The 15,929-nt window shown below is 40.3% G+C and overlaps 1 protein-coding gene across 1 annotated transcript in view; it reads left to right on the forward strand.

The window, feature by feature from the left end:
• The window catches only part of LOC110526905 (protein FAM189A2), a 63,580-nt gene that overhangs the window by 25,332 nt on the left and 22,319 nt on the right, over positions 1–15,929 (forward strand). The window contains exons 4-7 of the mRNA XM_036980249.1: positions 3,778–3,897; positions 8,875–8,982; positions 10,557–10,829; positions 14,398–14,485. Of these exons, the coding sequence (XP_036836144.1) occupies positions 3,778–3,897; positions 8,875–8,982; positions 10,557–10,829; positions 14,398–14,485 (589 nt within the window). The remainder of the gene's footprint in view (positions 1–3,777; positions 3,898–8,874; positions 8,983–10,556; positions 10,830–14,397; positions 14,486–15,929) is intronic.

Genomic DNA, 15,929 nt, shown 5'->3' on the forward strand with positions numbered 1-15,929 from the left:
GGACAATTCCTTCGACCTCTTGGTTTGGTTTGCACTGTCACCTGTGGGACCTAATATAGACAGTTGTGTGCCTTTCGAAATCATGTCCAATCAATTGAATTTACCACAGCTGGACTCCAATCAAGTTGGAGAAACATCTCAAGGATGATCAATGGAAACAGGATACACCTGAGCTCAATCTTGTGTCTCATACCAAAGGGTCTGATTACTTATGTAAATAAGGTATTTCTGTTCTTTATTTTCAATAAATGTGCAACATTTTCTAAAAACCTGTTTCGCTTCGTCATTCTGGGCTATTGTGTGTAGATTGATAAGGAAAATAAATAAATTGTCAATTTTAGAATAAGGCTGTAACGTAACAAAATGTGGAAAAAGTTAAGGGGTCTGAACACTTTCCGAATGCACTGTATACACATGTATACACATGTATACCCTGACCATAGTAAGCTGTTTATTCTCTATGTTGGTTTGGGCGTGATACTGACTAGGGTGGGTCATCTAGGTTTTTTGTATGTCTATGTTGGCCTGATATGGTTCCCAATCAGAGACAGCTGTTTATCGTTATCTCTGATTGGGGATCATATTTAGGTAGCCATTTCCTCATTTGTGTTTGTGGGATCTTGTCTACATTTAGTTGCCTGAGTGCACAACAGAAGCTTCACTTTTCGTTTGGTTGGTTGGTTTGTTGTTTTGTTTTGTTCAGTGAGTTTCGGTTTATTAAAATGATGTTGAACTCTACGCACGCTGCGCCTTGGTCTAATCATTATAATGAGCGTGACAATACAGTGCAAGTCAAAAGTTTGGGGACACCTACTCATTCCAGGGTTTTTCTTTATTTGTACTATTTTCTACATTGTAGAATAATAGTGAAGACATCATAACTATGAAATAACACATAGAATCATGTAGTAACCAAAAACGTGTTAAACAAATCAAGGTATGTTTTAGATTCTTCAAAGTAGCCACCCTTTCCATTGAAGACAGCTTTGCACACACTTGGCATTCTCTCAACCAGCTTCACCTGAAATTCTTTTCCAACAGTCTTGAAGGAGTTCCCACATATGCTGAGCACTTGTTTGGCTGCTTTTCCTTCACTCTGTGGTACAACTCATCCAAAATCATCTCAATTGGGTTGAGGTCGGGTGATTGTGGAGACCAGGTCATCTGATGCAGCATTCCATCACTCTCCTTCTTGGTCAAATAGCCCTTGCACAGCCTGGAGGTGTGTTTTGTCATTGTCCTGTTGAAAAAGAACATAGTAAAAATATAGAAAAACCCTTGAATGAGTAGGTGTGTCCAAACTTTTGACTGGTACTATATGTACATATAGTACAGTGCCTTCGGAAAGTATTCAGACCCCTTGATTTTTTCCGCATGTTGTTACGTTACAGCCTTTTACAAAATGGATTACATGTTTTTTTTTATCTCAGCAATCTACACACAATACCCCATAATGACCCCATAAACCCTGTAAAAAAAAAAAGTTTGACAAATGTTAAAAATAAAAAAACAGAAATACTTTGTTTTCTTAAGTATTCAGACCCTTCACTGTGAGACTCGAAATTGAGCTCATGTGCATCCTTTTTCCATTGATCATACAACTTGATTGGAGTCCACCTGTGGTAAATTCAATTGATTGGACATTTGGAAGGCACACACACCTGTCTATGCAGTTGACCGTGCATGTCAGAGCAAAAACCAAGCCATGAGGTTGAAGGATTGTGTCGATGCACAGATTGACATCGGAAGTTTACATACACCTTAGCCAAATACTGTACATTTAAACTCAGTTTTTCACAATTCCTGATATTTAATCCTAGTGAAAATTCTCTCTCTTAGAGTCACCACTTTATTTTAAGAATGTGAAATGTCAGAATAATAGTAGAGAGAATGATTTATTTTAGCTTTTATTTCTTTCATCACATTCCCAGTGGATCAGAATTTTACATACACTCAATTAGTATTTGGTAGCATTGCCTTTAAATTGTTTGACTTGGGTTAAACATTTCAGGTAGCCTTCCTCAAGCTTCCTACAATAAGTTGGGTGAATTTTGTCCCATTCCTCCTGACAGAGCTAGCGTAACTGAGTCAGGTTTGTAGGCCTACTTGCTGGCACATGCTTTTTCAGTTCTGCCCACCAATGTTCTATAGGATTGAGGTCAGGGCTTTGTGATGGCCACTCTAATACCTTGACATTGTTGTCCTTAAGCCATTTTGCCACAACTTTGGAAGTATGCTTGGGGTCATTGTCCATTTGGAAGACCCATTTGCAACTGCGTTTTAACTTCCTGACTGATGTCTTGAGATGTTGCTTCAATATATCCACGTAGTTTTGCTTCCTCATGATGCCGTCTATATTGTGAAGTGCACCAGTCTCTCCTGCAGCAAAGCACCCCCAGAACATGATGCTACCACCCCTGTTCTTCACGTTGGGATGGTGATCTTCGGTTTGCAAGCCTCCCCCGTTTTCCTCCAAACATAACGATGGTCATCATGGCCAAACAGTTCTATCGTACTTTTCTCCAAAAAGTACGATCTTTGTCCCCGTGTGCATTTGCAAACCGCAGTCTGGCTTTTTTTATGGCGATTTTGGAGCAGTGGCTTCTTCCTTGCCCAGCGGCCTTTCAGGTTATGTCGACATAGGTCCTGTTTTACTGTGGATATAGATACTTTTGTACGTGTTTCCTCCAGCATCTTCACAAGGTCCTTTGCTGTTGTTCTGGGATTGATTCGCATTTTTCGCAACAAAGTATGTTCATCTCTAGGAGACAGAACGCCTCGCCTTCCTGAGCGGTATGACGGCTGCGTGGTCCCATGGTGTTTATACTTGCGTACTATTGTTTGTATAGATGAACGTGGTACCTTCAGGCGTTTGGAAATTGCTCCCACGGATGATCCAGACTTGTGGAGGTCTACAATTTTTTTCTGAGGTCTGTGCTGATTTCTTTAGATTTTATCATGATGTCAAGCAAAGAGACACTGAGTTTGCAGGTAGGCCTTAAAATACATCCAAAGGTACACCTCCAATTGACTCAATAGATGTCAATTAGCCTATCAGACGCTTCTAAAGCCATCACATCATTTTCTGGAATTTTCCAAGCTGTTTAAAAGCACAGTCAACTTAGTGTATGTAAACTTCTGACCCACTGGAATTGTGATACAGTGAATTATAAGACAAATAATCTGTCTGTAAACAATTGTACATACAAGTGTATGTAAACTTTCGACTTCAACTGGTTAAATTGTGAGAGTTTTAGAGTAATAGAGTCTCCCATCCAGAACACCTGCTCCTCAAATCTGTTGTTACTTTCACTAAACCCTGACCCCTTCGCTTACCCTAACCTTAACCATAACTCTAACCTTAACCCTTACCGTAATCATTTTAAATGTCAACTTCAATGGGGTAGGGACGTCCCAAGGATTCCGGATAGCAAGGACCCTTTCATTGACCTGGAGGGAGGGAGGGAGGGAGGGCGATGAAAATGTACATGCCTGAAGGTAAAATATATCTTGCTCTCACTCTGTTGATGTCTCTCTCTTCAGTTTCCCTCTTTGCCCTATTTCTCTCTCCCTCCTTACTTTCCTCTGGTTGAAAGTGTTAACATTCTTAGAATAGGTTGGGATTGGCATGCCAACATGTCAAACAAAGTCTGTTTTTTTACATTTCTTAGACCTGGTCTGTTGTGTGTTTCAGAGTGAGTTTAACGGCCATGTATCTGTTGTGTTTTATGTGTTTCAGTGTGAGTCTAAACGCCATGCATCTCTTGTGTGTTTCAGAGTGAGGTGGGAGATGTGTGTAACTGCTGTCCTCAAACCCCCACTGCCAAATGTCCTGAGGACAAACTACTCAAACTCTACCCTGGACACTCCTGTAGTACCATGAGGGTCCTGCTCAAGGTGTGTATGTGTTAGTTTGTTCATACCATGTGTGTGAGAGAATTTATGTTCATTGCATAGAGTTGTACAGAGATCGCAACGTTGTATCTGTCCCATTATGGCATCTGGGCAGCGCCACTGAGTCATCTCCATTTTTTTTATTCTACTACTTCTATGAGTTGGTTAACAACCTGATAGAGGGTGCATACTGCCACCTGGAGTGTGTTGCTAGAAAAGGTTTGAAGCCAAGTTTGGCTGGCGATTAACTGCCACCTCCAGTTATGGAATGTTTGCTCACAAGTATAATTCATTGTCTGATCCCTCCTGATGATCTTGATGGAATTATGTGATCCTTACTTAACCCATAGGAATTCCCACCCAGGTGGCTACTTAGCCTTTCACACGTACCAACAAATGGGTGTGATCATTCTACAGTGGTCACTGCGGTTTACGCTCAAACTGGTGTGATTAGAACGCTTATTTAGAAAGTCCAGTTTCGATTTACGCAACAGTCAGCATTTAAGCTAGCCACACTGTTTATTCACAGAAACATTTTGCACAAACACAGTCCTTACAAAGTTATGTCCTGAACGTGCCAAGTTTATTTTTGGATGCAATGTTCAGACATTCACAGAAGTAAAGAAAATGGAAAATGTAGGCTACGTTAGTCCTAGCACAAACTGAGGAAAGATTGACATAACACAAGCGGTCATATTTAGATAACTCTCGACTGTCAGAAACCACAATATTAATTAGCTAATAGCAATTACTATTTATATTTCATCACATCATGGGTGAGCTTATCGAAATAAAATAAAAATAAATATATTTTTTAATTTTTCTCCCCAATTTCATGGTATCCAATTGTTTTTTAGTAGCTACTATCTTGTCTCATCGCTACAACTCCCGTACGGGCTCGGGAGAGACGAAGCTTCAAAGTCATGCGTCCTCCGATACACAACCCAACCCACCTTTAACACAGCGCGCATCCAACCCGGAAGCCAGCCGCACCAATGTCTCGGGAGGAAACACCGTGCACCTGGCAACCTTGGTTAGCGTGCACAGCGTGCACACAGTCAAGGATATCCCTACCAGCCCTCCCTGACCCGGCCGACGCTGGGCCAATTGTGCGTCGCCCCACGGACCTCCCGGTCACGGCTGGTTGCGACAGAGCCTGGGCGCGAACCCAGAGTCTCTGGTGGCACCGCTGGCACTGCGGTACAGCGCCCTTAACCACTGCGCCACCCGGGAGGCCATTGATCGAAATAATTGAGTAAAACACTTCTAGAAATGGAAAGTAATCCGATAAGGGTTAGTTTGTGCACGCTGCCATGTTAGCTTTTCCGCGTCAACCAGAGATAATAAGAGGAGAAAAGATGAGTTTGGTCTGTTTGCAGTATGCATGTTGAAGGGGGTGTGTCGTCTATGATCATTCACTTCCCTTCATTCACTTCCGGAAGTTTACCATTAACCTCATTATAAAATATTTGGTCTGACAGATGTTTCCGTGACACCCAGAATTAATTGAATAATGTCAACAAACATAGCGCCACACAAATAGCAAATAGCTTAGCATTAGCTCATTATAATCAGTACAACCTTCAAAAAAGTATTTTACACACATCCATTATAATCTATGCAATAATCGGAATGCGTTATTTGTCACCAGTACTTGAAAACGTGAATAAAACTGTAAATGCTCATATATATATATATATATATATATATATATATATACATACATAATGTTTCTGTGAATAAACAGAATTATTTCTGTTTATTGACAGAAATATTATGTATATATATATATATATATATATATATATATATATATATATATATATATATATATATATATATATATATATATATATATATATATATATATATACAGTGCCTTGCGAAAGTATTCGCCCCCCTTGAACTTTGCAACCTTTTGCCACATTTCAGGCTTCAAACATAAAGATATAAAACTGTATTTTTTTGTGAAGAATCAACAACAAGTGGGACACAATCACGAAGTGGAACGACATTTATTGGATATTTCAAACTTTTTTAACAAATCAAAAACTGAAAAATTGGGCGTGCAAAATTATTCAGCCCCTTTACTTTCAGTGTAGCAAACTCTCTCCAGAAGTTCAGTGAGGATCTCTGAATGATCCAATGTTGACCTAAATGACTAATGATGATAAATACAATCCACCTGTGTGTAATCAAGTCTCCGTATAAATGCACCTGCACTGTGATAGTCTCAGAGGTCCGTTAAAAGCGCAGAGAGCATCATGAAGAACAAGGAACACACCAGGCAGGTCCGAGATACTGTTGTGAAGAAGTTTAAAGCCGGATTTGGATACAAAAAGATTTCCCAAGCTTTATAAACATCCCAAGGAGCACTGTGCAAGCGATAATATTGAAATGGAAGGAGTATCAGACCACTGCAAATCTACCAAGACCTGGCCGTCCCTCTAAACTTTCAGCTCATACAAGGAGAAGACTGATCAGAGATGCAGCCAAGAGGCCCATGATCACTCTGGATGAACTGCAGAGATCTACAGCTGAGGTGGGAGACTCTGTCCATAGGACAACAATCAGTCGTATATTGCACAAATCTGGCCTTTATGGAAGAGTGGCAAGAAGAAAGCCATTTCTTAAAGATATCCATAAAAAGTGTCGTTTAAAGTTTGCCACAAGCCACCTGGGAGACACACCAAACATGTGGAAGAAGGTGCTCTGGTCAGATGAAACCAAAATTGAACTTTTTTTTTTTGCAAAAGACCTGAGACTGGGACGGAGATTTGTCTTCCAACAAGACAATGATCCAAAACATAAAGCAAAATCTACAATGGAATGGTTCAAAAATAAACATATCAAGGTGTTAGAATGGCCAAGACAAAGTCCAGACCTGAATCCAATCGAGAATCTGTGGAAAGAACTGAAAACAGCTGTTCACAAATGCTCTCCATCCAACCTCACTGAGCTCGAGCTGTTTTGCAAGGAGGAATGGGAAAAAATGTCAGTCTCTCGATGTGCAAAACTGATAGAGACATACCCCAAGCGACTTACAGCTGTAATCGCAGCAAAAGGTGGCGCTACAAAGTATTAACTGAAGGGGGCTGAATAATTTTGCACGCCCAATTTTTCAGTTTTTGATTTGTTAATAAAGTTTGAAATATCCAATAAATGTCGTTCCACTTCATGATTGTGTCCCACTTGTTGTTGATTCTTCACAAAATCTCTGTCCCAGTCTCAGGTCTTTTGCAGACTCCATCAGGTTTTCTTTCAGAATGGTCCTGTATTTGGCTCCATCCATCTTCCCATCAATTTTAACCATCTTCCCTGTCCCTGCTGAAGAAAAGCAGGCCCAAACCATGATGCTGCCACTACCATGTTTGACATTGGGGATGGTGTGTTCAGGGTGATGAGCTGTGTTGCTTTTACACCAAACATAACGTTTTGCATTGTTGCCAAAAAGTTCAATTTTGGTTTCATCTGACCAGAGCACCTTCTTCCACATGTTTGGTGTGTCTCCCAGGTGGCTTGTGGCAAACTTTAAACGACACTTTTTATGGATATCTTTAAGAAATGGCTTTCTTCTTGCAACTCTTCCATAAAGGCCAGATTTGTGCAATATACGACTGATTGTTGTCCTATGGACAGAGTCTCCCACCTCAGCTGTAGATCTCTGCAGTTCATTCAGAGTGATCATGGGCCTCTTGGCTGCATCTCTGATCAGTCTTCTCCTTGTATGAGCTGAAAGTTTAGAGGGACGGCCAGGTCTTGGTAGATTTGCAGTGGTCTGATACTCCTTCCATTTCAATATTATCGCTTGCACAGTGCTCCTTGGGATGTTTAAAGCTTGGAATTTTTTTTGTCTCCAAATCCGGCTTTAAACTTCTTCACAACAGTATCTCGGACCTGCCTGGTGTGTTCCTTGTTCTTCATGATGCTCTCTGCGCTTTTAACGGACCTCTGAGACTATCACAGTGCAGGTGCATTTATACGGAGACTTGATTACACACAGGTGGATTGTATTTATCATCATTAGTCATTTAGGTCAACATTGGATCATTCAGAGATCCTCACTGAACTTCTGGAGAGAGTTTGCTGCACTGAAAGTAAAGGGGCTGAATAATTTTGCACGCCCAATTTTTCAGTTTTTGATTTGTTAAAAAAGTTTGAAATATCCAATAAATGTCGTTCCACTTCATGATTGTGTCCCACTTGCTGTTGATTCTTCACCAAAAAATACAGTTAATTTTGAAGCCTGAAATGTGGCAAAAGGTCGCAAAGTTCAAGGGGGCCGAATACTTTCGCAAGGCACTGTATATATATATATACTGAATGCTAAGGTAGAAATGACATAAGGCGCTTGCTTTGATAGGAACGCACATGTCCAAATGTATTATTTGTAAGGAAAAAAACAAGGAAGGCAATACCAGCGCCAGTCTTAAAATGTGCCAATTCGTGTAAGACTGTGCAAATGTCTGCATACTTGATCTGCGGAAACATTTGTGAAGTGTGTGGGCTCTCCTCGAAGAGAGAAGTTTGTCCAGCTCAGTAAAGCCTCAAACATAAATTGTCCGCAATGCTGAAATGGGCTACTTCTATGTGAATTAATGAGGAGGCGAAACACACCTCAATTAAGGTGTTGTTAGAAACTAAAACTTGTTCGAAAATAATTTGAAATTGAAAAGTTGAAACATAGATAATTAGCAGGCAGCACGTGTTAACTGTCCTGTTACGTAACAATCACATTTTGGAACAGTGAGTGCATTCTGACATCACGTGCATAGAGATATTTTGAACTCATGTGTGAAAAGGTTAAAAATGGCGAAAGTGCTCAAAGGCACTGTTAAAACGGGGTTTTGGGCACTAGAGCCCTCTATACAACTCTATGGTTCCTTATGGTAGTCTTTAACCATAAAGCAAGTTAAGATGGTTATTGGTGTTTGTGGGGTGGTTTAACCCAAACTGTTTCTCGTCTGTCCGTGTTTCCAGAAGGTTCTGTTTGCGCTATGTGCTCTGAATGCTCTGACCACTGCAGTGTGTCTGGTGGCTGCTGCCCTCCGATACCTACAGGTCTTCACCACCAGAAGACCATGTATGGTAAGACTACCCCATGTACTCTATCACAACCATTCACAGGGCCTGAGAACCCCCAGCTGCAGTCATGTAGGTTAGAATCTGCACCACATCCGATCACATAACAGAATAATCTCCATATCAGAGTGTGTGAGCAGAGTTGAGTGGTTGGAAATCCCGCTCATGCTGTGCTTGTGCACCACTCCAGTGCTCCACAGCACTCACAGGATAAAAAACTGCAGCTCTGAATTCACTCCATTCATTAAAATCACAATTTAACCGACACCCATTTGGCGGGTATCCCTTTTCCATCTATTTGTGTGACTACCTGGACCTACCGTTTGGTTTGGAATTATTGAAACCAAACCAAATGATTTGAATGAAAGTATTTTAATAAACATGAAAAGGTGAATGTAAGAAGCACTTATAATTTCAAATAGGCTTACGTGTCATATTTAACAGCATATAAACACTCTAAATAGGTCAGGAGCCAGACAGGGAGCCTAAGAAGGAACGAAAATGTATTTTTCAGGCTATATTATTTCAATTATTTCAAGGCTATAGCCTACAAAGAAATACATTGTGAATCATTTGCGAGTGCGACACTAGCCTGGTAGGGACATAAAGCGCTCAGCATTAATCAACATTTAGTTGTATAAAATCATTATAGTTTATAAATTGAGCATATAGGCTCTGACTTACTTAGAATGAAATCCAAATTAAATGAAAAATGCCTTAGGCTTAGTCTACAGTGGCTTTGTATTCATTTTTAGAAACACGAGTTTGGCCAAAGTCTGTGGCTTCAGGCTCATGCGATGGTGCCTGGAGAACAGGCCAGCAGCGGAGAGGACACACTTGCTAGGCTAGGCAGAGATGCAGAGTTCTTTTATTTTCATTTTTCTATAGGTAGGCCTAAAGGTTTTTAGACTAAATAACCCAATCAAAACTGAAAGCTCCTTTAAAATGGGAATATGCCAGGCCTATTGGGCCAAAATCAGTGATGGCCTATTGTATAGAACAAAAATGAACAAAATGTTTAATAGAGCAGATGTTTTGTTTATAAGTACTTTGCTACAATGTCACACTTAGTTATCTACCCACCTTGTTCCTTTCTTTTAGCATGTTCAGGTAGTGAGTACACCATCATGCTTTCGGCATATGTGTCTTTTCAGATTCCACAATGATTCTTTAGTTGTGGACACTACATCACTGCACTCCCTCTCTTGCTATTGGTCCTCGTCTTTGTAAATCACCTTGATTTTGCACCTGTGTGTTTTATCAAATTCTTGTGAAAATATTTATCGAACTCCATGACAGTAGCTAAAGCAAGGGGCTATAGCAGCACAGAAGTGGACTACAAATACATGCTGGGCCAGGCATGCCCTGAACTCGTGAAGTGAGCGCTACTGGAGCGAAGTCCGATGCTCAAACTTTTGTGAATCTCGCTCTGTGCTCCTGTCAAATTGGGCATACTGCTCCTCGGTCCGCTCCAGCTCCGCTCTGCTCACATACTCTGCTCCATATTGACCAATGCTTCTTTAATTTGTCAACACTACAGGTGCATCTCAATAAGGGGGCTTATCTCCCCCCTCTATTAGGATGATCCCAGGCCAATTGCAGAGGAGGTGGAGGAGCCAACTAATATCCCTGACCCGGATGAGTTTGTCCCCCCTGCCCCTCCCCCCTCCTACTTTTCAACCTTCTACTCCTACACACCACGGCTGGCTCGCAGGATGTTTGGGGACAGTGTGACACCACTACCTCATATCTATGGTGCCAGGATTAAAAGAGTAGAGGTGTTCAGTCCTTTAGACCCACCCCCTCCCTACGAAGCTGTTACTGGAGGCTCCGCCCTGGCCACCGCAACACAGGTACTTACAGCAGATTACATTTATATCATTTTATGGATACCTTGAAAGTAGACTATGGATTTAGATAGTCATTCAGTTACAGCTTAACATTAGCATCGTTTAGTGCAAAACAATGGGAATGGCTGGCCCCCATCCAGTCAGCATGCTCCAAGTTGTATTCCAACAAAAACTCAGTAACTTCAAATCAAGTAATGCAGCAATGTGATACCTTAGAGTTGTAAACAGTTTGTATTGATAGTTGCAGGGTTGGAGTCCATTTGGAATTTCTGAGTTCAATTCAAACAATGCATTTAAATTGAATTGGCCACACCCCCATAAGAAGCAGAATTTTAATTGAAGGAATTGGAATGGAATTCAAACCAATTCAAACCATGGAGCATGAAAGTTTGGTTCATTTGACAATTATTTTATCAAAAGGATATGCAACATATTAATGCATACTATTTAAAATATTAGTTTGGAATTATTCCACATTTTGTTACAGCCTGAATTCAAAATTAGTTAAATATATTTTTTATAACAAAATGAAAAGTTTTAGCAAATTTATTGGAACTAAAATACAGATTTAATTTACATACATTATCAGTCAAAAGTTTGGACACACCTACTGATTTAAGGGTTTTTCTTTATTTTTACTATTTTCTACATTGTAGAATAATATTGAAGCCATACAAACTGAAGGTACCACGTTCATCTGTACAAACAATAGTGTGAAAGTATAAACCCCATGGGACCACGCAGCCATCATACCGCTCAGGAAGGAGACGCATTCTGTCTCCTTGAGATGAACGTACTTTGGTGCAAAAGGTGCAAATCAATCCCAGAACAACAGCAAAGGACCTTGTGAAGATGCTGGAGGAAACAGGTACAAAGTATCTCTATCCACAGTAAAACAAGTCCTATATCGACATAACCTGAACGGCCGCTCAGCAAGGAAGAAGCCACTGCTCCAAAACCGTCATAAAAAAAAGACAGACTTACGGTTTGCAACTGCACATGGGGACAAAGATCGTACTTTTGGGAGAAATGTCCTCTGGTCTGATGAAACAAAAATAGAACTGTTTGGCCATAATGACCATCGATATGTTTGGAGGAAAAAGGGGGAGGCTTGCAAGCTAAAGAACACCATCCCAACCGTGAAGCACGGGGTTGGCAGTAAACATGTTGTGGAGGTGCTTTGCTGCAGGTGGGACTGGTGCACTTCACAAAATAGATGGCTTCATGAGGAAGGGAAATTATGTGGATATATTGAAGGAACATCTGAAGACATTATTCAGGAAGTTAAAGCTTGGTCGCAAATGTATTTATTTTTCACCTCTATTTAACTAGGCAAGTCAGTTAAGAACAAATTCTTATTTTCAATGACGGCAAAGGAACAGTGGGTTAACTGCCTGTTCAGGGGCAGAACAACAGATTTGTACCTTGTCAGCTCGGGGATTTGAACTTGCAACCTTCCGGTTACTAGTCCAACGCTCTAACCACTAGGCTACCCTGTGGTTAGTGGCCATCACAAAGCCCTAACCTCAACCCTACAGAAAATGTGTGGGTAGAACTGAAAAAGCATGTGCGAGCAATGAAGCCTACAAACCTGACTCAGCTACACCATCTCTATCAGGAGGAATGGGCCAAAAGTCACCCAACTTATTGTGGGAAGCTTGTGGAAGGCTACCCGAAACGTTTGACGCAAGTTAACTAATTTAAAGGCAATGCTACCAAATACTTAGTGAGTGTATATAAACTTCTGACCCGCTGGGAATGTGATGAAAGAAATAAAAGCTGAAATAAATAATTCTCTCTACTATTATTCTGACGTTTCACATTCTTAAAATAAAGTGGTGATCCTAATTGACCTAAGACAGGGAATTTTTACTAGGATTAAATGTCAGGAATTGTGAAAATCTGAGTTGAAATGTATTTGGCTAAGGGGTATGAAAACTTCTGACTTCAACTGTAAATAGCGAATGGAAGATGCTTTCCCCCGTGGTTTATTCTCATGCCAGCCAATTAGGCTATACTCCTGTGCTAAATATAAGCAATATGCTTAATATTAGGAAAGGTGAGAAATAAATATAGTAGGCCTAGCCTATAGAACGATGATGGGATCCTCCTCTTTTCATTAGTGGCCATCAGTCTGTTTTTTCCTGCGATTGCATAGCCTATAGAAATGTTGCGCAACATGAGCTCATGGGCTCTCATGAAGTGTTTGATTAGATTTTCAAAAAGACTTGTATAGATGTCAGTTTGATTAGAGGGACAATAGAATGCTGAGTACAAGGCAAGTTAGCAAGTTTGTTAGGCTACTAATTACCAGCAGCATCAGAGCTTGGAGAATCCTAATTATGGTGACTAAACGGTCATGTGGAATTTGACTGCCTTCATGGCTTGTGACCGCTGGTTTGGTGGTAATACGGTCACCGCAACAACCCTACTAAAGACATTTCAGCTTTTGATTTGTTTGTTTTGTAAAAATGTAAAAGAAAAACATTTCTACTTTGACATCATGGGATATTACATTCAGACTGTAACAATAAAATGTGGAAAAAATCCATATTGAATATTTTCTGGAGACACTAATTGATCACAGAATAACAGTATTTTTTCTTTGTCATGATATTAGATTGTTCCCTTCCATACTGCAGTGTTTGATATAATCAATTCTGGGAAATGTATTTTGATATTTAAAATCATTAAGGGAACTATGAACTGTTATAGACAACCCACAACAATGTTAGAATATTTCCAGGCCACTATAATTCTAGAAAATTGATTTAAGAGAATGTGTTTTATATTTCTAAAACTCATTCTCCTAAAAATATATATATATATGTTTATTATTCTAACATGTTGTAGGTTGTCTATTATAATTCATAGTTAATACTCAGAATACATTTCCCAGAATGCATTAGAAATGTTTCCCAGAATGCATTCCCAAAAATGTTACAACCTTATGCTACACGGTATTGGTAACTCTACGTGAAGTCAAAATAAACATTTATATGGTGATGTATCAAGGCACAAGGTGAGACCCAAATGCAGACACAGGAGGCAGAATGGTCAGGCAGGCGGGTACAAAGTCCAGAAACAGGCAAGGGTCAAAACCGGAGGACTAGAAAAAGGAGAATGCAAAAAAGCAGGAGAAGGGGAAAACCGCTGGTTGACTTGGAAACATACAAGACGAACTGGCACAGAGAGACCGGAAACACAGGAATAAATACACTGGGGAAAATAAGTGACACCTGGAGGGGGTGGAGACAATCACAAGGACAGGTGAAACAGATCAGGGCACGACAGTGATTTGTAGAATAAATAGTGCATTTGAGTCTAAATTAATTAAATGAATTAAATTCTACTTCCTTTAATTCAAATTCTATTAATTCTGCTTCCTGTGGGGTGTGGCCAATTCATATTCAAGAATTGAATTTAAATTAAATGGCAATTCACAACTCAATTCAGAATGGACCCCAACCCTGGATAATTACTTTTATTGTTTGTTTCATAACTGTGTGGTTTATTAATGTCTCCCAATCTCCAGTTACAGTATAATATTGAATGACTATGTTATCTTCAGGAGACAGAGATTCAGATTCCCGTGACGGATCTGACAGAGTTGACAGAAGAGTTGAATAACAGCTCAGAGGCGGGTACTTCAATTAGAGGTAGGACACAAGGATGGATGGATTGATGGACCGACATACTGTAATAAAGCTTGAGAGAGAGGTGGGACAAGTACTGGGTTGGGCAGAGTAGTGTAGCATAGTGCATTAAGCGGTATGGCGTCAGAGGTCTGAACATACCAAAACACAACCACAATGTAAGATATTTTATTAGATATTAAAATTCATAGGACAATGTGGCCCATAAGGAAAAATTATATTGACAGATATTTTAACATGTATTTAATTATATGTAAATTACAGATATATAAATATATGTTTAAGCCTTATATGAACATATATTTAAATATTAACCAGCAGGTCTCCTATGTAGAGGCAGTGAAAATAGCTGAAGGAGTAAGAAGTGAGATGGCTGTGGATGGCCGTGGATGTCCCACAGTCTGCAGCGAGTGCCATGCAAGAGAAGGATCCCGACACATTAACAGTGGATAAAAAATATTATGAAAAACCAGCATTGTAATTTAGAATCCCGTAAAGTAAGTGTGGAAGAGGTGAAAAAAGTATTGTTGTCCACCAACAATGACAAGCCACCGAGGTCTGACAAGTTGGATGGAAAATTACTGAGTATAATAGCGGATGATATTGCCACTCCTATTTGCCATATCAATTTAAGCCGAATTTAAGCCCTAAGTGTGTGCCCTCAGGCCTGGAGGGAAGCAAAAGTAATTCCGCTACCTAAGAATAGTAAAGCCCCCTTTACTGGCTCAAATAGCCGACCAATCAGCCTGTTACCAACCAATAGTACACTTCTAGAAAAAATTGTGTTTGACCAGATTCAATGCAAATCGACAACAGACTTTCAGCACGCTTGTAGGGAAGGACATTCAACAAGCACAGCACTTACACAAATGACTGATGATTGGCTGAGAGAAATTGATAATAAGATTGTGCGGGCTGTTTTGTTAGACTTCCGTGCGGCTTTTGACATTAACGATCTGGAGAAACGTATGTGTTATGGCTTTACACCCACCTCCTGCTATATTGTGAAACAAGAATTACCTGCCTTAACAGAACACAGAGGGTCTTCTTTAATGGAAGCCTCTCCAACATAATCAAGGAAGAATCAAGCAGCTGTCTAGGCCACTTACTTAAAAATAAAAAAAACGTTACTAACGAGTAAGGCCAGTGTGTCTATGTATGCCTGGTGTAGAGGTCCTGGATGGCAGGCAGCTTAGCCCCAGTGAAATACTGGGCCATTGTGCCTTGCTGTCAGAGGCCGAGCAATTGCCGTACCAGGCAGTGATGCAACCAGTGCTCTCGATGTTGCAGCTGTAGAACCTTTTGAGGATCTCAGGACCCATGCCAAATCTTTTTAGTTTTTTGAGTGGGAATATGCTTTCTCGTGCCCTCTTCACGACTGTCTTGGTGTGTTTGGACTATTCTAGTTTGTTGTTGATGTGGACACCAAGGAACTTGAAGCTCTCAA

This window comes from Oncorhynchus mykiss, chromosome 6 (genome assembly GCF_013265735.2).
Source record: "Oncorhynchus mykiss isolate Arlee chromosome 6, USDA_OmykA_1.1, whole genome shotgun sequence".
In the NCBI taxonomy this organism is placed as follows: Eukaryota; Metazoa; Chordata; class Actinopteri; order Salmoniformes; family Salmonidae; genus Oncorhynchus; species Oncorhynchus mykiss.